The following is a 23,057-nucleotide window of genomic DNA, read 5'->3' on the forward strand; positions in this document are numbered from 1 at the left end:
AATATTGAAAGATACTTCATTACCCCAGGTGGTTGAAATACTGTGCCGACTTTAGATATAGCTGAGCGTAAGGCAGGCCAGAAGAAAATGCCCAGGACACAGAAAGGTAGATAAGCAGGTGGGCTGACCATATTTATGTGAATAACTATTTTATAACAGAAAAATCGGTTTAAAATTCATTGCTACAAAGATCATAGAACCTGCTAATTATCATAAATAATAAGTTACTTAAGGTTTATAAATAAGCAATCTATTGCTTTCAAATGAAGGAAGTATAATCCTTTGATGAGCTGGGCTTCTAGAACACTTTTGTTGCCTATCCCCAACTTGTTCTCTTTCTATTCTGTGACACATTCCTACATTCTTTTAAAAATCTCCTTCTCTGATGCTTTTCCCACTTCTTTTTGTGTTCTCTTCCCTTTATTGTCCTTTTTTCATTTGCTTTCTGGAACCCCTTTTCCATTTCACCATCTGCTTTCGCTTTCCTCATGTCCAGATACTCTTGCCCCTATACCCCAAGACATCCACAGTCCTCCTGAGTTTGCATGATGCTCTCTGGCTGCCTCAAATATTAACTTTTTAAGCAGTTCTCCCTTCTTTTGGCCTCGCCAATACACCACCACTTCTTAGCTCCCCACAAAGCTATCTTTCTTTCAGGTAACCCAGCTAAGTGGTAAGAACGGTAAACTCTTTAAACTAAATCATAATCCTGCTAATATAAATAGTTGATAATCATTATTCACCCCTGTCCAATCTTCATCCTATCCTATACCCTCAGGAGGATGATGCTTGCTAAAACAATTTTACTTGGTAAAATTTCACATAGATTAGGTACAAAATTGGGATCAGGGATATGTGTGTTGGTGTTAGTTGGAGACTTACCTTTAAACATACAAAACAACCAATTTCCCAATATATTCCAGCCTTGTAATACACAACAAATAGGTGGATAAAAAAAAAAATGTATTAATCCCTGTCAAGATCTCCTGATTCTACCTGCTTCCCAAGGTTGGATTCAGTTACGTCCAACCTTTGAAATCCAATGATCAGAGGAAAGAAAGGGAGTGTGCCAAAGGTATGTCTTGGCTTCCAATGTCTAGATCCAGATAATACTGTCAGTCAAGGGGTCCTAGAACACTGAAGCCCCAGTGCCAAAAAAAATGAGAAATCTGAGAGTATCCTGAGTTGTGGATCCTAGACTAGACGTCAGAAGGATTTCAAAGTTTTCTGTTCATATCTGCTCCTCTCTTCTTCTAGATGATCTCAGAAGTACTTGTTTTGATTAATGAAAGTAACACTAATTGTCATTTACGGCTAATTACTCATGGTACAGTAACAAACATCAAATTTCACTTAGTGTTGTTATAAGCTTTACTTTAATACAACACTGTATTTTATTCAAGTGTTTATAACCTTCATAGTTCTGTTCATGTGGTAGGTTTACCTTACTAATTAAAACACAGTAACAACTAGACAAATCATTAGAAATGTCCAATAAATACTAGTTGCATGAAAAAATACTGTTTCTTTAAAGTGATATGTATCACTCACTCAAATATTCATTAAGCACCTACTCTATGAAGAGCAAGGATTATCTTTATTTCATTTGGTAGAATCAGTATAGACCACTGAAAATTTGTGACAGAGGAGGGTTCTGTTCTGCCTACAGTAAAACCTCACTAACTGCACCCCCATACACAGTTTTCCTATCTGTGAACTCTTTCTAGCTATACAACTAGCTGCAGGATTAGTTTTCCTTCTTCAGAAACCTTTTATATTACCCAGTTTTATTCTCATCATCCATTAATTGCTATTAACTAATATGTGCTTCAAAGTTGCATCTGTACAACAGTTACATCTCTGCCTTAGTAATAGACAAGATCACCATTTGGAAACAATGTTCTAAAATCAGAATATAGGGGATCAAATAGAATGACATCAAATAACATCTCTTCCCTGGACAGCTGTGTCCTTATATAGAAACACTGTGCAGGTATAATAGTGATATAGAAAGACAAGGAGAAAGTACTATTAGGTGACTACAGCCCAGTATCAGAATGAATGCTAAGATAGGGCATTTTAACACATAAAAAAAGGAGTGGGGGTGGGGGAAGAGGGCCATACTCAAAATGCTCGTACTTTCAATTTAATACACTTAGTTTTATGAAAAATGATTTCAAGGATATACTTACAGGATCCATTTGAATAGACACAAGGACTCAAATACATCCTTTTCTCTGATATCCACAGAATCACAAATACTTTGATAGCCACAGAGATTGCATACCATGTCTACACAAACTACATCCAACTATATACATACTTTTCAAATCCTCAAAGACATACACACATTCAGACATACACTGCACCATATTTATGTTTGATATTTTGGGCAAATATAACTACTTGAAATATCAAAATAAAACAATCTTCATTCCCTTTTTAAAACTTGTAAACATAAGATATGTATGAATAAAGTTTGAATTTAATTATTTTTCTTTAAATTGAACTTTTACTATAAAAAGGCATGTGTCAATGCTAAAGGCTTCTAACAACTCTGGAGGCTTCTAAGGACATTAACGATAGTTGATTCTATTAACAGTATAAAAACTGCCCTTCGCAAAAGTCCTTCCAATATTTTCAAGACCATATTCTAAAATCTAAGCCAATTTACTTTCATGTTAATCTGTTTTATGAATGTAACTTATTAGAGAAGAGCTAAATAGCATTTACCAAGTCCTGATCCATTACAGTGCTATAACCTTAGGATCACAATGAGATACCACATCACACCCACTAAAATGACTATTAAAAACAAACAAACAAAAAAAGGAAAATAAGTATCGGTGAGAATGTAGACAAACTGAAATCCTTATATGTTGCTGGTGTGAATGTAAAATGTGCAAGCCACTGTGGAAAATAGTTTGGCAGTTCCTCAAAAAGTTAAACAAAGAATTACCATATGACTCAGCAAGACTCCCCAAAATTGAAAAATTGAAAACAAGTATTCAAATACTTGTATACAAATGGTCATAGCAGCACTATTCACAATAGCCAAAAGGTAGAAAACAAACCAAATAGCAATCAAAAGATGAATGAATAAATAAAATTTGGTATATACATATGTTATGGACTGAATGTTTGTCTCCCTAAAATTGCTATGCTGAAGTCCCCAATGTGATGGTACTTGCAGGTGGGGCCTTTGGGAGGTAACTAGGTCATGAGGGTAGATCCCTCATGAATGTGATTAATGGCCCTATAAAAAGACACAAAAGAGAGGTGATCTTTTTCCGTCATATGAGGTTATAGTAGGAAGGTAACCATCTGCACACCAGGAAGTAGGCCCTCACCAGACTGCGAATTTATTGGCACCTTGATCTTGGACTTTCCGACCTCCAGAACTATGACAAATGTTTGTTGTTTAAGCCACCTAGTCTATGGTCTTTTGTTATAGCAGCCTGCACTGATTAAGACATGATACAGTGAAATATTATTCAGCCATAAAAAGGAATGAAATACTGATACATGCACTATGTGGATGAACCTTCAAAAACTTACGCTAATTGAAAGAAGCCAGATACAAAAGGTCACATGTTGTATGATTCCATTTATATGAAATATCCTTAAGAGGTAAATGCAGAGACATAAAGAGGAAGCATTAATGCAGACTGACTACTTAACGGGTATGGAGTTTTTTTTTTTAAGAGCAATTAAAATGTTTTTGAACATGACAGAGATGGTAATTGCACATTGTGAATATAATAAATGCCACTGAACTGTTTATTTTAAAGTGGTGCATGCTGTGTTATGTGAATTTTTTCTAAGTTTTTAAAATAGCTTAGATATTCATAGAATAAGAAATTTAATTGTTTTTAAATTTTATTTTCTTTAGTAATAATGGAAAATTATTAGCCAATGACTAAAGAATCAAATGTAATTATAGAAGTCCCACCCCCTCATCCCCTTACCTGCAAGAGATACATCCTAAGACTCCCAATGGATGCCTGAATTGCAGATAACAGCAAACCCTACATATACTATTTTTTTCCCTATACATAACTATGAGAAAGTTTATTTTACAAATTAGGCACAGTAAGAGATTAACAATAACTACTAATAAAATAGAACAATTATAACAGTGAGAAGTTATGTCAGTGTGGTCTCTCTATAGATATCTTATTGTACAGTATTCACCTTCCTGTGATAATGCGAGATGATACAATGCCTATGCGATAAGAGGAAGTGAGGTGAATGACGTAGGTATTTTCAAACCACAAATGACTGCAGGTAACTGAAAAGTGAAACCACGGAAAAGTGGGAGGCAATGTACTTCAAAAACACTGCATGTGAAAATTAAAAATGAATCCTGGAATTTTAAACCTGATCAAAAAGGTTTAAGTAATATCTCAGTTTCAATCAGGTACACACACACACTGACAAGTATGTACCACATATGTCTGAATATAAAGAGAATTATTTTCCACATGTATCCATGATAAATACCATATTGTTATTTGGTTTCTATCAAGTTGTTCATTTGACAAGGGTTTTTCTTGTCATGCATTGTGAGAAATGAAGTACTCACTGGAGGAGACACTTAGTATGAAAAAATCCTTAATGTTGGTCTAAGAAACTTTAAGGTCACCTGAGAAAAACAGTTAAGAAAAAATAAAAGGGCAAGAAATTTAGCATTAACTCAGTTTCTGATGCTAAGACTCCACAGTCCATGGTACTGGATGGCACTGTATACAAAAGCCTTTTAGAGACCACTTTAAAAAGCAATCCAGTAAATGGTTATATTGTACAGATAATAAACATATAACTAAAGTACCAAAGAAAAAGAAACTTATCATGTTATGTAAATGAGTATATGTAGAATTTCCAATGGTGGCCTCATATAGATTCAACAAGTGTTTCATATAAAAAATTTACGTGATGTAACCTAAAATCCATGATGGATGGTTCAAAAAGTAGCTCCACTGATCACAAAGACACATATGCACATGATGCATATAAAGAGTTTGAATAAAATTATTTCATGACATTTGAGCTGTAAAAAATGTAGAATTCCTAAATTCATATTAACTTTACATAATATATAATTTTAAATATATTTGAGCTAACCCAAAATACTCTTCTGAGATCTTCTTAATGGGAAAATAGAGGATCACTTTAAATTCAAGGATTATCAGTATATGCATGAGAAAAAAGATGATGCAAAGTGATTATTTTGAATGATATTTTGGGATTATGATTTTAATTTTCTCTATACTTCCTTTATTATTTTCAACCTGCGTATATTACTTTTGATTAAAACAAAAGCAATAAGAATTAAAAATAAATTTGTTTTCTTAATAGTTCTAAAACTTATATGACATGGAATCTTAGAATCTTTGCTCTATATGAAGTCAAGAAGAATCTCTCAGTCTAACCTTCTGCAAAATTGGAGTAATCTTATCTGCAATATTTGACATCATCCAACTTTTTCCTGATACAGAGATCAATATTTTCAAAACAACTTATTCCACTGTTAAACAATTGAAAACTTCATTGATTCTTTAATAACTTTATTCAGTCTCTATTTGTGCCAGGGGCTGAGGTCTTTACAGTAAGCCCACATGTGGATTGCTCTCTAATTTTCTGCTACTATTTTCAATGTTGCAATCTGGAGAAAGAACAAATGTCTACCCCTTTCTTAGAAGACAGTCTTTGAGGTATTTTTAGACAGCTCTTGGGAATCCCTTAAGTCTCCACTTTTTCCAGGCTTTATATTTAATTCTGCTTCTTTGTATACCCTACTTGCCATTCATTAATATTCTTCTTAAAATAGTGTAGTCAGGACCTAAAACATTCCAAAATGATTTCTGATCAGCCATAAATAGTCTGAATTAATAGTCCTAGGATATCTGAACATTTTTCTTTTATGAATGTAGTTTAAGACTACATCAGCATTGTTAGTGGTTATATAATATTAAGAGTTTAAGACTAGAGTCAATAGAAAGCATCCAAGTCTATTTCACCAGAACTCAGGTCCCCCAAATCCACAGCGTAGGCAATGCATCTGTTCACACTCAAATTCAGAAAAGTTTAAATATATGGGGGAAAATTCATCTTGAATCAAGAATATATATCTACTTCCTGGTCATAGAAAGCTGTCTTCCTTCTATTTTTTAGCTTGAATAAGCTGACTAATCAATCAATCAACTATTTATTGCTCGTTTTTTATCTATGGGGAATTGTACTCTTTTAATGTTCAGTTTAAGAAGAAAATCACATCGTTAAGAGGCAGTTCTGTTGATTAAATGAATCACTTAGGAGCGAAAAGTAGAGTGAACACAGAAGTGGCGAAGAAATAATGACCATCCCTGAATCTTTTAGAAAACAGCAATGTACAAATTCAATATTCTTTTTAATGTTTTCTCAGCAGCAGCAATGGTGACAAGCCCCAGAAAAGGGAATTTCTCTATGTCCCTTATACATTTTTATTTTATTTTATTTTTTTATCTGAATGATCTTTATTGCTGGTTCTAAGCATCTCACTCTAACCCAGACCCTTGTGTACACAATGCTGGGACCACTTCCCCACAAATTGCTCTAGGTCCTTTTAGCCCTAAGAGTTTTAAATGTTTCAAAATGTTTGCCCCTTGGGGCCTTAAGTACCAGATAAGAAAGAGTTAGAGCACTCCAGTTCTCCCCGTTTATAAGATATCTGAATTTATTTCTAGGTTTTAAAAATTTATTTCTAGGTTTTAAAAACTGGATATAAATCCTTGAGAAGCAAAGAAATGCTACACACCAAGTTTCAGATACAAACCTGAAGGTTAAATTTTACAGTAGTCATATTAGTGAAATCTCTATAATTTCTCATATGCCAGGATTTACTATAATCTGCTAAAAATTAAAGAAGCTATGCCTATTTGAAAAGTTTTATCTGCTGCTATTTTGTTCAAAACCATACAAGTAGTGGCCCAATAAGTGGTTAGACAGGATCTTTCCCATCTGCATAAGTACTTCATGTGTCCACTTTTGTCCTACAGATTTTAATTAACAGAGTCTACCTTCACAGCCATGTGTAGCTTTCCCAGAAGTGGTAAAAGAGCTAAAGGTTTGGAATTACCTTGAGTGGTGAAGTTGAAGAGTGCGGGTGTGTCTCGCCCATTTGGTAGTTTGACATTTGGGTCCCGTAATTCATCAAAAAATGAATGTGCACAAGCTTCCAGTGGTGTCAGTCTGGCAGTTGGTGTATACTCCAGCAGACGGCTACACAGTGCAATTGCCTCTGGTGGAGTTCGGGGTCGGAAGACCTGCAGTATAAAAAAATGGAAAGAAAAATTAATGTTTAAGAATTTTAGCAATTTATCCTCTGAGTACTGAGTTAATTCAGTATTTGTGAAAGGAACCTTCTAAAATGAAAAGCGTTAACTGCACATGATTTACCATACTGGGGTGGACTGCTAATGAAAGACTATATGAGAAAAGCTCAGGGAAAAAACTAGGGGAAATGAAAAAGAAATCTATATATGCTAGTCATAATGCAGTACAATCAAACGTGCACACAAAAATATGACAAGCACAAGAGAAGGGGGGAGGGGTTCTGGAGGCAAGCACAAGAAGAATATAAAAAATTTTAGAAGTTTTGACTGCTGTGGTAGCAGATAAAAGGTTGCCTTTTTAAGCAGAACAATTGTTGATAAAGGTCAGCACTGTTCAAATTTGGCAATCTGATATTACAAAAGAAACACTATTTACTCTAGGTCTATACATGTTAATGATCTGGCTTTATCTCTTTAATAAACAGAACCTATCAATATTTGAAGGAATTCCTGAATACTCAGAATCTGACAAAATGTCCGAAATTATTTTCTCAATTAACTGTTTATCATGAACGTGGCCAGATTACCCTCAGCTGAATGACTATTTTAAGGTTTTAACCAGAGAGAGAAAAATGTATTTTTCATTAAGAGTCATAAACTCACAGAAAAAAATCAACTGAAGGCTGTTGAGGCAAAATGCAAATTAATGTGATTAAAGGAATAGAAAGCTTTCTTCTCATCTATGTTTATAAAGACATAAAACTAAGAAAATACACTTTGTTTTAAATTCTTGACAGTTAAAGAATAAAAGCAGAAGGGGGGAAATAGAAATAAATGTAAGCAGATGGACAGAAAGGCTTTGAAATGAAAGAAAAATGAAACATATATTTCTAGATAGAAAGAACATAGAATTAAATAGAAGGTATGGTAGTGCCGTGGTGAAGATAAACAGACATATATAAAAAGAAGCAGAAGTGTATATATGGAGGGAAATATACCCACAAGTGAGGAAAGAATATGTAGACTGTGAAAATGCATGGAGGAGCCTGGGAAGCTAATGTTTCCTCATGAGGATGGCTCATGTAACATCGGCTGAAGGTAAGAGAACTAATTACTGCTACAGAGCTCATTAGATTTCAAGAGATTATTTATAAGAGTACTTCCTACAGTGAAAACCTTTTTTAAAAAAAAAAAGTTTTTGTTTTTATACAAAGTTTGTTATTAACAAAGATATTTCCCATGGAAATTAAGAAACTGGTTTGAGAATGATCTCAGGAATCTATTTCAGAACACTGAAGGCCTTGTCAATTTACTTGGCTATGTTAGAAAACCCTCTGTAAGGTCAAAAACTGCTTTATCTTTATTCTGTGAGCGATTTAACTTGCCTCAGTCAAGAAAAACCTTACTATTGTATTATTTGAAATACTTAGATCTTCCACTGCTCTTGGTCATTTTCCCCTCTCTTGCTCCCTAGCCAGGTCCATAATCAAACTCATATATAAAAGAAAATAATCAGAGGGAAAAATGACATATTTTATCCCTGAGGGCAATTTGCATTTTTTTTTGACAGAATACAGATTTATCTTGCTAGCTAATCAAAAATGTTTCTGCACCAATATGGGAGAACATAAGTTAGAATTAAAAGTAGTAGAAATCAGTCTCTCCTGCTAACATTTAAATGTATGTTAGCTGGATTGTGAATGTATTTTAAATTTTAAAATTTCATGTAATAGTAATGATTTTTTTAATTAAAGTTATTAATAAAACCAGTATTGTACATTTATATCTGATCTAAAAAAAAGTCATCCACATCTTTTTGGTATCATACAGGCTACAAGCGACCATCCATGTTGGTACTAAGACACATATGAGTCTATTCTGCAAAGGAATCCTAACTCATGGGATCAAAGAGTTAAAAAACAATAAAGAAAAGAATTTACTCCAAGAGCCTACATTAACATCAAGACTAAACCTGCCTTTTAAAAAAGCATTAATTATTACTTTAACCCTTCTGAGAGATTCCTGATGAGAAAAGTTTGGCTCAGTATTTTATGTATAAAGGTTAAAAATGGAAAATTATCTGAGGTCAAAAACCAGTGTCTCCTAAAATTCAGATTTCTGACCACAAATACAAGGTGTGGTAGCATGCAACTTCCAAAAATTACAGGCAAAACTAGAAAACAGGTCTTCTGAATTATCTTTGTGTCTAAAGAAAAGCAAACCAATAACTATTGAAATTTGACTTTTAATAAAGAAGTTTCTGCTGCTGCTTCATTCTTTACTCATTTAAATTGCTTAACTTTCAGAACCTTTGGTTCCATGGATCTTCATCAATATTTATTCTTGTAAAAATAATAATTTTCAAACCCCACAATTCCTAAACTTCAGTCTAGATGTCAATAAATCACTTAGGAGGGCTGACAATCTAAATATACCATAAACAAAATCTCTATGATACAGTGAATGAAAACAAATCAGAGCTACCTACATTGCTTTTTACTATTACATTTCAAGAATGAATAACTGTTTAGCCTTTCAAAAAAAGTTTTCCCCCTAGTTTTATAGACCTGCCCTGAAATTTTGGGAAAAAAAAATTAAGTACATACCCGCACTCCTGAGGTGAAATGTCCTGTTCCTGACGAATCCTAAAGATGATAATGCAGTGAAATAATCCAAACAGGGGAAGTCAATCCAAAAGAGAATAGTCCAGCAAGGAAAAATATATCCAATGTTATAAGAAATCCATGGTGTGGGGGGGGACATAGAAAATGTTTATACAGTTATAAACTTTAAACATCAGTCTCCACAGTAGCAAGTCCAAGTTTTAAAAATTATTTCACCACAGTGTATGTAAAAAAAATTTTTGATTGCGCAATGGTGAGGCACAGTAAAGAAACATTTTAATTTTAGTTTATTATGTTCCAATGCCAGTGCATTTATTAAAAAAATACAAAACCAAAAAAAGTTAAAATCAAAATGAAATCTAGAAGTAAAGTTCCCAAAGTAAAGTGTTTGGTCTTCTATGACCTGGATTCATTGTCCATTGACAAGGCTGGGAGGGGGTATATTAAGACTGCTTTTAAAGATATGAATTCTCAATATGCTAATTTTTCTCTATTAATGTATTCCAGTTACACAGTATAAACATTTTTTTTTTTGCTAAATTATTAGTGATGAGAGGAAAGTAATAAATATATTTAATTTATATTACTACAGATTTCAAGCCAGATATTTTCAATTTGTGTGAACTAAGAAGGATCAGGCCACCGCGGATTATTCTCCATTGTGGATTGACTTCCCTGCTAAAAGATATTTGCTGACATTCTCATTATCTTAGGACTCTTCAGGAAATACATATCACCTCAGGAGTGCGGGTATAAACTTACATTTTCTATTGTGGGCTTTGCCCCCTCATACCCTTGCACCCATTGCTTAGGAAAAATATAGAACATTCTTTCTTTTTTGGAAAAACTCACTGAAAAAAAAAGTCCTACATCTTTGAGCACTACAAATTCAACACAGTTCCATCTTCAAATATGCCCAATTCACCCACCAAAAGCTAAACAAAAATATATACAATAAACAATACAACTAAGGGACAGTCACAGTTATAGGTGACATGCATAGTAATGTACAACACCTAGGCACAACGGAGCCAAATACACAAAGAAGGTAGTAAGGTCTATTATGTCTAGGTATTGAGAACAAACAATGGCAGAACTCACCAATAGCTGTGAATTCCCTCGGCTATTCTAAGAGAATTTAACATTCTTTTAGGATAGTTTCCAGTGGGGGAATTAAATAAATAATCCGCGGATTACTTTTAGTCTGCAGACTAAAATTTAGTACACGGATTAAAATCCGGCCCATTAGAATAAAAATCTTTCATGGACTAAAACACAACTAGGTGGGCAAAGTATAAAACCAGACTGAAAAAACAGAGAACAAAGTAAGACTCAACAGGGCCAACTAACAATTAGTGCGCAGACTAAATATGGCCAGCCAAGTATGTTAGCAAGGCCATGAAGAGCCCAAAACACCCCCTGTAAAAACTAAAAACAGAAGCAAATAAATAAAACAAAACAGAACAAAGCAATAAATAAATAAATAAATAAATAATTGAAAAAAAGAAAAGAGAAAGGAAAAACTGAAAAGAACCAAAACACTGACATGAACTTTTAAGTGATTAAAATACTACCTCACCTGTGCAGCATTTTTTAAGTTGGAACAAACTCTCATCACAAATACTAGCCCATAGACGAAACTAACAGAAAAAATTAATTTTTTTCAAAAAGAAAGTCTTCTGTGGTTTTGAACAAATGCAAATGAGTTCTTAAATAATTATTCAAAATAAATTTGCATTTGTATAACTCAAAAATGACAGAGGCAATTTCCCCCTGACATGTCCCAGAAGAGACTTTTGCCATCAAATATCAAATTTTAACCTGGAGCTAACTGTTATGACTGAATCTTAAGCCTCTTAAAATGACCATTTACGAAGTCATATATACTCTACTGTATCAAGGCTTATCACTGATTCTCATAGCATCAGCTCTCAACAATTCTACTGTATTAAACAGCCAACCAGAGTAATGTAAAATGTCTATAGGCGATGATAATCAATCTCAGCAGAACACAGAACAAGTGCTTTGCCTCTTGTGAACAACTATTCCTCTCTAGTTTCCATTATGATAAATGTACAATGCAAACACTGTTCTCTGGTTATATACTACAAATACACAAGCACCCCATGTTAAAAACTGATAAACCATGAAAACTCCTAAAGGGCAACCCAATACTGGCTCTCAAGTAATCTATTAATCATTTAAATTATTTGCAATTTATAAACCTAAATATAGGACTAAATGTGAAAGAATGCCATGGATTGTTAAATAGTTAATTATCATGATTAACAAAACCTTAAGTCTACTTATAGTAAAAAATTCTTAAGAAACACAATAGAGCTAGCTAACATTCAGTAAATTTCATCTAATTAAAAATCTTACTCAGTTTTCCTGAGTTCTACTACATGTAAGAAGTATATCGTTTGATATCAATAACTATGCAATGTAATTTCTCCCTCTAACATCATTCAATGACAGAATAGTACTACAGGTTTACACAGAAGTGCAATTTACAACATATTCACTTATCCAATTTAATTTCTTATTGTTCATGATAATAGTTATTATAGTTGGTTGACCTTCCTAAGAATATAGAAGTATTTCCTCCTCATCTTAAGGGATAGTCCCCTAGGCTACAACAATTCCTAACCTTATCCACACCTAAACAAATCCAAATTCTCCTTCAACAGCTTCTCCACTCGTTCCCTTCTGTCACCTTTTAAGAGGCTTCCTTTTCCCATTACCATTCTCAATGGAGAGCTGTCTGATAATAACCTACAGCATATGAAATATCGTTGAATACCTATAGCACACAATCAAGTACATGGTTATATATTATCGTATATGATTCAATATGTACTTCAATTGAATCAGTTATATCACTTGTAAGCTTTTTAAGGACAAAGTCTATACATGTTACTTCTTTTACATCCTTTATGGTATCTAGTACAGTACTGGTTACATAGTGGACATGGGTTTTAAAGAACAAATGGTAAATTAAAAATAGGTTTTTGCCTTCATTTTTAATCCACTCCAATCCTATCCTCTGTTCCCCACAAGTGATCTTAAAACTAGGTCTTAGTATTCTTTCTCTTTTATATTATTCCTCTCATGTATGAATTAGCCACCCTAGCAACCTAGTTTCGAGCAAAGAAATGGGAGTATACCCAGTATAAATAGAAAAGTGAGGAAGTCTACTCACATACGAAACTGGATATTAGAAAAGGAGAAGTGATTATTCTAGCACTAATAAAGATGTAGGTAGAAAATTCAATAGAGGGCATAGTGTTTTCATGAGACAAATGATAATGGATTAGTAAAATGTTCAGGGCAGAAGGGATTAAGTAATAATAGAGAAACTGATTCAATATTTAAACAATAGAACAAAACAGATAAGTGGCAATCTGAACCAATAAAAATTCCTGACATAGTTTTTTTGTTTTCTGGAATACAGGTAAGCAAAATGAGTAGAGCAGAGACTAAAAAAGGTAGATAGAATGGATCTGCAAAAATGTGTTTGAGAGCAATTTTTGTTTTGTGCTCTCTAATCCCCCTGAAGGCATTTTATGCTAAACTATAGTTAGAAGAGGTAAGCTTACTAAGCGAAAAATCCTGTATTATAAGGCTCAAAATTCTAAGACTCTGAAGTCTTAAAAAAAATAGTATAACTGTTTAGCTTTAAGCATAGGGAATAATAAATACATTTATTCAGTCTAGTCTGATTCCTTTGATAGCTGAAATGACCTCAGAACTCAATTATCTGCTTACTCTGTTAGCTAGCTAGAAATATTACTATTCATTCATTTTGAAGCATGTGGACAATGTTCTAAAAAACTATCATGTATGCCAAAAACTTAGCAACAAACATTTTAAGGTAATGGATATCCATTTTGTTATTACCATAATGAAAGAGAAATTAGGAACTGCTATAATACACATGGTATAACTTGGTAGGTACTTACAGGAGTTATGTGGTGGAAATAATCATGGAAAGCTTGGATAATTAGATAATATTTCTTGGGAAAAGTGAGATTTGAGGTCTTGAGAAAAGGCTAAGATTTGGTAAGCAGAGAAAAAGAAGAACATTCTAAATGTGAAAAAAAGATACTAGCAAGAGGCAGAAATGAATGTGGCTTCTCTGGGGATCAATTAGGAGAACAGTTTGATTAGACTGAAAAAAGGAGCATGACTGCACAATCCCTTTAAAGTGAGCTACAAGCAGGACAACACTCACATATGAGTTAACATATTAAATAGCTCTAATACAACTGAAAGACATCAGGGCCCTTGGGATTCTAATCTACTTCCTTCCACTAACCAGTTATATCACTTACAAATTTCATTTACCTAAAAGAATACAAAGAAGTTACCTGACTTCAAAGGATTATTTATTACTGGCACAAAGGGAGAATACTTGTCTTAAAGAACTTTAAACAAAAGGTAAGCACAATCAGGTACTCAAAATGGGAGGAAAACTCATATCTACTACAATATAACCTTATTATAAATCCCTAACAAAACACTAACTTTTTAAAATTTATTGCCTAACTACATGCCATTTAAGGGTGGAGGAGCTAGAGAACTTGGGAAAGAGACCAGGTTCTACCAACTAGATGCTTCAGGAAAGCTTAGAAGCATGACAGGAACTAAATAAAATCCCTTGTTTTGCTGGAAAGGAAAGGTAGAAACGATTAGGAACAAAGTGAATGTATAATCTGTCATCCAAACTGGGATGCCTGAAAGTGAAAGGACTTGCAATTAATAATTATACTGGACAAGCATAAATTGGGACATACGATCACCCTTGTCATTATATATATGTCAAATTTTCCTAAAGGCAGTGAGGAATCAGAAGAATTTTAAATAAGAGTGACAGTATCACATGTGCTTTTAAGAAAGCTAACTTTGACAGCAATGAGAATGTGAAGAAAATGAAACTAACTGAAGGAGGGAAACTGGTTAGGAGGTAGGAGGTTGTTTTAATAATTCTATGATATGATAATGGCTTAAAGTCAGGGCAGTAGAGATAGGACAAATCACAGAATTGTATTGGAGGTAAAATCTTTACATTTATTCAAAACTAAAAGTAATAATCCTTTATATGCATACTTTCTATTTTCAAAAGAATCCATAGAAAAGACAAAATAAAACAGTTAATTGCTATATTATGAAAGAAAAAACCTGAGACACAAAGAGTAGGAACAGTGCTTAAACTAGATCCTCACTTCATACTTAACAAACTGTCATTTAACCATACCTCCATGTTCTGAATGCAAAATTTAAGCTTTTCTTCTTCCAATTTCCACCTCTCCTTAATTCTCAATCTACTTTTGCATCAGTTCCTTTTGCTTCCCATCTGGCTTTTATTCTTTGAAGTGTACAGTATACACCAATGCAGAGGTCTTTATCCTCCTCACCCCCACTCCCAAGAATGGTCCCTGTCTGAAAACATTAGCACATCTATTTCATTTCCTACTTAAACCACAAGTGCTTTATCAATAAATTACATTGCTCTGGCAATTAAGTAAGAGTCAAGGGCAACTTACTGGATTTCTAAATTCTCAAGATTCCTGCCACATACTACACTGGGATTATCTTATGCTTTTGTTTTTCTGTTTACCTTTCCTACAAATCTGAATCCTTCACAACGTTTCCATGGAAGACATTCTCTCCCTTGATCTTTATGTCTACCTACTTTCTTTGAGAACACCAGCTCCCAATTGTGGTAATATAGCTGTACTACATTGCAGCACAGGAAATCAGAGTTCATATGCCCACAGCCTCAGGAAATGAGGTTAACAGGCATTCTAACAGAATACAGCAATAAAGGCAAAGCGGCTTTTGTTTCCATACTGTCTACCTGCCCTCCAAGGGCAAGCAACTCTCCTCTTTAGAAAACATCATGTATTTAAGGGGGAAAAAAAAAAAGAAAGAAAGAAAAAAAACTCTGCCGGTTGCCAAGCATAAAAGAGCATTTCTCAAGTTGGTGTCTATTATCATAATGGACAGGAAAGGGAACTTACTGAGTTCCCTTTAGAAATTTAAATCTTTATATTTTCATAATGTATTTTTAAAAAAAATCAATAAACACATCGTAGATCATCTAGATTCCTCTAGATCAGGGTTTCCCAACCCCTGGGCCGAAGCCTGTCAGGAACCAGGCCGCACAACAGGAGGTGAGGTTGGGACCACTGTCTTAGTTGACACAGTAGTGCCATAAAATTTCTGGGTCTGAATTTGCTTTTGTGTTTACAACCACAATAACATAAATCTAGTTATGTGCACTAATGAGAAATTAACATAAGTATATTTATGTAATAATAAATGCATCGGTACCCAGTAAAAACCAAATTATGTCAAGGCACACTATATGAATGAAGAGTTCATAGTAGTTTGAGCATACAAAATAGGGAGAGAATTGAGTCATTCTACACATGGTATAGGAATGGAAACCTATGAAAACAAATAAATAAAGGGGCTTTATATACATTATCCAAGTTTTAAAAACATTAGTGTAAGATATAAAAACATCAGGAATCCACAGGGAAAAGGAAGGTGTAAAGCATACAAATTTACCACAAATCTTCTGTTGGCTGCATTTTAACTATAATCAATTATTTCTTACATTCCATCTGGCTAATACTTGAATTGAAGAGATATAATACAGGGGAAGAATGCAGAATATGACATACATTAATACCGGTTGCGGTCTTGATTTTTAAAAAAGAATGAGTATAGGGACTGTTAAATAGGTTTCATGACCTCAATTTCAGCATTATACTGGTCAGAAACTGATGAATAAGATTATATTAAAAAGAGCTTTATTTTTCTTACATCATAAAAATAACATGCTTATTAAAGAAAATATAAAAATATGGAAAAGCAGAACAAAGAAAATAAAATCACCTACATTCTTCTCACCTAAGCTAATGTTTGTGTTTTGGACTATTTCCCTGTTTTTATTCAATAGACAGAATTCTCTTTGCTTTTTGCTTTTCCTTAACATGGCTGAAATCACGGTACACCACAAACCACTCATAAGCACTTAAAACTTGAAATAACTTTACTGGATTCAAACTGCAACTCTACCTCTAAATCCAAAGAGGCCACCTGGGATTCTCTGAGTTTAGAGCCAAGTGAGAGACCCTAAATATCTTCTGATCCAGATTCAAAAAAACTTTAAGTACAAAGATCAAAGAATGGTTTATCTCAGAATATTTAGTGTTTGTTATAAATTTAATAAGGAGGGGGAGGGGGCGACATCTTGGTCAGTGAAAGCTAGTCTATAACTCTAGCACTAAAATACTACTGAGGTCTTTGATTCTAACTAATATATAAAGAGTAATGATGACTTTTCTGAAGTAAGGATAGGTAATGAGAATAAGAGAACTTAAAAAAAAGTAATCAGAATCATAACAATTTAGAGAGAGAAAGATATACTTTGAATCTGGGAATGTAAATTATTTCAACTATAGTCTTAAATTACTTCACCGCAATTTAAAAGCTCTATAATTAAATGAACTTACCAACATTCAAAACAAACTATTGTATGTACATTTTTAAATACAGGAAGTCTCTGCATGATATACATATTAAAAAGTTGAACATTTCTAACCCACAAAAATACGTAATGAAATATAAGTAAATGGGAGAGGGGTACATGGCACATAACTAGAAGTTTAAAAGATCTGGCATTACACACACACACACATGCACGCACACACACATGCACGCACACACACGCGCTCAAGCATGAATGGAAGTTTACTGGCTTTGTCACAGCCACCTATTTAATCTGGGATAACTCACTTAGTATCTTTGGCCAGAGTTTCTAAATCTATAAAATGAGGAAGCTAGAGATTCAGTCTAGATAAACCCTTTTGAGATTTTTTTCTCCCTCTGAACACTTAATCTCACAAATCAAACTATGATTTTAAAAAACCCCACTTTTTAATAAAATTTCTCTTAAAATCAATTGAATTAAGTATTAAAGCAACAAATAAAAAGTCTTCTGGTAAATTAGTACTTATGTTATTAGAACTGGTTCCATCTAATGCTGAGGTGACACTTTCTCCAATAGCTAGTGACATCCTGTTCTATATCAATTGCTTTCAGTGTATACTCCTAGCGAGATCAAATCTGCCTTTTATTTCTGCTCCCAAAATATTAATAAGAGAAGAAAACATACTATATCATCTATAATGTCTATATATTAATAGCTTAAAAAAATAAATACATAAAATGTATGTTTCCACACGCTGTATATTGAATAAGCACCTCTAATTACATAAAAAAATTAACTTCTGGATTCTAAGTAGTCAAAGTTTATATCTGAATTTTGCTCCTAATGAAATTCTATACTTTAATGATATAGGTACACTGTCCTCACCCTACAAATAAAAGCCCATGCTGGAAAATGTATACAGAAAATCAGTGGGGTTTATGAAACTAGTCAATGAAACACTGAAGTACAACTATCCTGCTATCTCTACATGCAGAACTGCTGTGTACTGTATACTTAGGAAGCTATCTAGTATCAAAATAGTTTAAAGAACAGCGAGAAACCCAAGTTTCAGTTAACTATTGGTTAATGTGCTTTTATAAAAACTCTGTTTGACTCACCTTAGTCCAAGGATGTGCCTTAATTTGAGGAAATTTGAATTCTGTATAGTTTGGGTTCATTTCTCTAATTTGCTCCCTTGTTGGTGTCCCCAGGACCTAGATAAAGAAAGCAAGTTATTGTCATATTTTCCGATACATTTACATATGTAGTCTTGGTTTCAATGTATTGGTTTCATTGGAAAGGGAATTCCAAAGATTTAAAATACATAACTCAAACAGAGCAGACTTTGACAAAGACTTAATTTTTAACTGACTACAGACCCATGCTATCCTACCCTGCACAGACTTTTACAATAACAATGTTAAGTCAGGGTTGTAAAAAAAGATCACAAAAAAATATTCAAGTAAAAATCAGGTATTTTTATTCTATCTAGAAAACAATCTATTGCAATGATGGTATCTGAAATTAGAATACCTTTTATTCATTTAGTAAAGTATAGCCAAAGGTTTTATTACTAATAAATTAATCAGGAGAACCCTACTCAAACAGTCATCAATAATTTCATTCAATTACTGAATATTTAGTGTTGTCCCCTGTGTAATATAGAGGATCAAAAAAAAAAAAAAGATTTCCTGTATGATGAACTTATATATTTGTGTATGGAAAAAGTATAACTGTAATACAGGATAAAAATATATTGATCACTTCATTGCCTCTAGAGCTGCAGTAGGCACAGAACAAAGGAAAGTACACAGACATGTCTGTACAAGAAGGATGATAGGAAGAAACACTAAATACTGAAAATGAGAACTTTCTAAAAAATGACATACATTATTCATCATAACTCTGGGGGCCTGGTAGAAAACAAGTTTGCTGAAAAAAATATTAAGCCATTTACAATTCAAGGATAGTTGCACAAAAGGAGTGGAATGTAATGATATATACTTAATTTGTAGTGGCAACCAGTGAATAATCAGGGCAAAGTAAGAAATTCAGTATTTTTTTTCCATTGATTCTAATTCTCTAGACTTCATTAAAATCTTCAGACCTTAATCAAAATCTTAACTGTTCTTCAAAAGACACTCTTAAGAAAACGAAAGCCAAGCTAGATTGAGAAAAAACATTTGAAAACATATATTCTACAAAGGAGTTGTATCTAAAATATACAAAGGACTATTAAAATTCAAAAATAAGACAACTCGATAAAAATAGGCAAAAGATATGACCAGACACTTTACTAAAGAAGACAGAGATGGCAAATAAGCACATGAGAAGATGCTCAACATCATTAATAATTAGGGAAATGCTAATTAAAACTATAAGACACCACCTACACCCTTACTAAGAAGGCTAAAGTTTAAAAGACTATGTAAACTAAGTCTTGGTAAGGATTTGGAGCAAATGAAATTGCTGGTGGAATGGTAAAGCATCTCAGAAAACACTCTGGCGGTCTGTTAAAAACTTTATATACTTACTATACACCATCATTCCTACTCCTAGGTATCCACCCAAGAGAAATGAAAGCGTATGCCCACAAAAAGATATTTACACAAATGTGCATAGTATCTCTTTTGCAACTGCCAAAAAGTGGGTCCATAATAGGTGAATAAGCAAACAGTGGTTTACTATACAATGGAATACCACTCAGTAATACAAAAAGAACAACATGGACAGATCTAAAAATAATTATACTGAGTAAAAGAAGCCAGACCAAAAAAAGTACCTACTGCATAACTTCACTCTTTTGAAATTCCAGACAATTTTCTGTCTCTAGTGCTACAAAGAAGATCCATGGCTGTGAAGGGCTGGAAGGAAATATTACAAAGAGGTACTAGGAAATTACTGGGGATGATGAGTATGTTCATTATTTTGATTTCATGCTGATAAGTTTCACTGGTGTATATATGTCAAAAAGGAATCCAGTTAACTATAAACTTAGATGTAATTGCCAAAAAAAATAATTTTTGAACAAACTCCTAATGTCAGTGTAAAAATAATCTAAATTATAACACATCATTCTATCTCTGATTTCTAACATTGTTCTGGAGGGAAGCTCATTCTAGGGCACTGGATACACAGCTATACAACTTTCCTTCCTTCTTGTAGAATTCCAGCTTTAAAGAGAGAAGCAAAATGTTGTCTATTACTGGGAAGGGAAATATCTGGCCTTCGTACGTGGAGATATTTATAAGTCAAGAACTATCCATACTTAAAATATAAAGACTAAAAAATTTTAACTTACTTTTTATTTTTAATAAAGTAAGCACTTATATATTCTGCTGAAAAGAATGTGTGTGAGTGTGTGTGTGTGTGTGTGTGTGTAGGTATATATGTACTTTGAAAGAGGGAAAGGAGTGAAAAAGAAAGGAGAGTGAATTTATCAATAATTCTGCACCCAAATGCAACTCCACTGGATTAAGTACTGAAGAAAAACAACAGCCATGACATGAATAAATAGTATTTAAAAGTACATACCTTCAGTAACCCTACAACTCACTAATTCCATTTTAAGGTATATATCCTAACCTAGAAAAACTATACATACAAGCCAACATTGTTCATAGTAAAATATTACAGGCAAAAGCAAAAATCCAACAGTAGAATTAGTAATTGTGGTACAGTCATACAAAGCTTTACTAACTAGCAATGAAAATGAAGGCATCAGAGCTACACATACCTTATGGATGAATCTCACACAGCGGTGAGTTTTCATTCAACAATTTATAAACACAGTATGACTGCCTTATATGAAATTTAAAAACAGGCAACACTAAACTATATTTTAGTTTACATAGTAAAACGATGTAAAACTAAATCAAAAGCATGGGAGTATTCATTAGAAAACTCACGTACATATTATTTAGCTAACAGGATGTAGGAGGAGGGATTATAACTGGGATGGGGCATAAATAGTTCCTCTAATTCTTAATATGAGTGGTAGTTATAGGCATATTCACTTTATTATTGTTTTATACTTAACATTTTAAAATATATTTTGCATTATATTTCACAATAAAATGACACTTAAGAAAGGCCCAGTGAGTATTTGTTGTGCAATCTCTCTCTATTTATTCAGTAGTTTGTTAACACAAGACACACTCCTAACTCCTTACACGCTGTTAAAAATGCCCTAAGGAATGAGAGTTGTATGATGTACACATTAGTAAATGCATCCTTTTACTGTATAGACAGAAATCTCGTAGACTTATCAGCTGTTTGCCTAACTTTCCTATAGGGAATGTGTGAGAGAACTGAAGACTTACAAACTGTATAATGAAAAGGCAAGATGCTCTTTGGAGTGAATGTTACAATTCTTATATACATATACATATATATACACACATATATATATTTATTATAACCTAGGAATATTCTTAATGGAAATCAATCTGTAAAACGTAAAGCAGATGAGAAACATATGCCATATAGACAAGGTTCACTTAACAATCAATAATATATTTAATGTGAAAGCAAATAGGTATTCTATATGTGTATGTGTATATTAACACCCATAGCCTTCTGCCTAAATTCACTCTTACATCCACTTAAAACCATTTCCCTCAAATACTTATAATTAACTAAGGTTCCATATTTATGACATTTTTAAAAATCATTTTTTACATAACCAGAATCTTTTAATGTAGGCTAGTGTATTCATGTAGAAAATCTTTTATCACAATGGAAAATAATCCGCTTTGAGAGTGATGATATAGTTATACTTCTAATTGGTGGTCAGAGTTTAACTGTGTTCTTTACTTTCAAAATATGAATATTTGTGACTTAAGCTTAATTACTAACTAGTAAACGAAATCATTGATCTATTCACTATCAATTATTTAAAAGCAATTTAACCAAATAAATTAGCCTGTCACCACAAAGTAGCAATGGAGATTCTCATTTGTTCTTCAATTCAAAAACAGAGATTCTAATGTTGTAGTTTGTTCAATGTTTAATTTCTCTTGCCAAATATTCAACTACTATAATCATTTTTTCAATTCGTTTTATTATTCTTTCATCTTAAAACCAGGTTCTCCCTAGGCTGGCTAACAGAGATGGAAACTAGATGGGAGGTCCCTAGTCCATGGGTCAGAAAACTTTTTCTGGAAAGGGCAAGAAACTAAATACTTTAGGCTTGTGGGCCACAGAGCTTCTGTCGCTATTCAACTCTGTTGCCACAGCATAAAGCAGCTATAAACAAAAATTTATTTGTAAGGATAGGCAGCAGATTGTATTTGGCTCCTGGGCCCTAGCTACCGACCTCTGATCTAGTCCAAATATTTCAGAGATGAGAAAAACTGTGGCCCAAAAGGAGCAACTTTTCAGAGGTCAGAACTAATCAGAGGCAGAGCTAGGACATAATTTAAATCCTATTAGTGGCAAACCAATTTTAGGAGACAGTATCAAAGAATCTGTTTCTTGAACTTGGTTGGAGGACAAATTCTAATTTTGGAAGTTGTGAAAAATGTTGATGCTATTAAGCACAAAGGAATGGAGGCAGAAAAGAAAACAATATTTTAGACATTCGAGAACCCAGAGGAGTTCTCCACCAAGTGGTAA

At 33.3% G+C, this 23,057-nt stretch overlaps 1 protein-coding gene across 4 annotated transcripts in view; it reads right to left on the reverse strand.

The window, feature by feature from the left end:
• The window catches only part of GSK3B (glycogen synthase kinase 3 beta), a 178,144-nt gene that overhangs the window by 23,822 nt on the left and 131,265 nt on the right, over window positions 1–23,057 (reverse strand). For 2 of the 4 annotated variants that reach the window (XM_039843115.1, XM_039843113.1), the window contains 3 exons: window positions 18,560–18,655; window positions 9,920–9,958; window positions 7,118–7,304 (listed from right to left, as the gene is read on the reverse strand). In XM_039843115.1, the coding sequence (XP_039699049.1) occupies window positions 7,118–7,304; window positions 9,920–9,958; window positions 18,560–18,655 (322 nt within the window). The remainder of the gene's footprint in view (window positions 1–7,117; window positions 7,305–9,919; window positions 9,959–18,559; window positions 18,656–23,057) is intronic. The other 2 variants (XM_039843116.1, XM_039843114.1) reach the window with 1 other exon arrangement.

This window comes from Pteropus medius, unplaced genomic scaffold, assembly GCF_902729225.1.
Source record: "Pteropus medius unplaced genomic scaffold, Ma_sr-lr_union100, whole genome shotgun sequence".
Taxonomy (NCBI): domain Eukaryota; kingdom Metazoa; phylum Chordata; class Mammalia; order Chiroptera; family Pteropodidae; genus Pteropus; species Pteropus medius.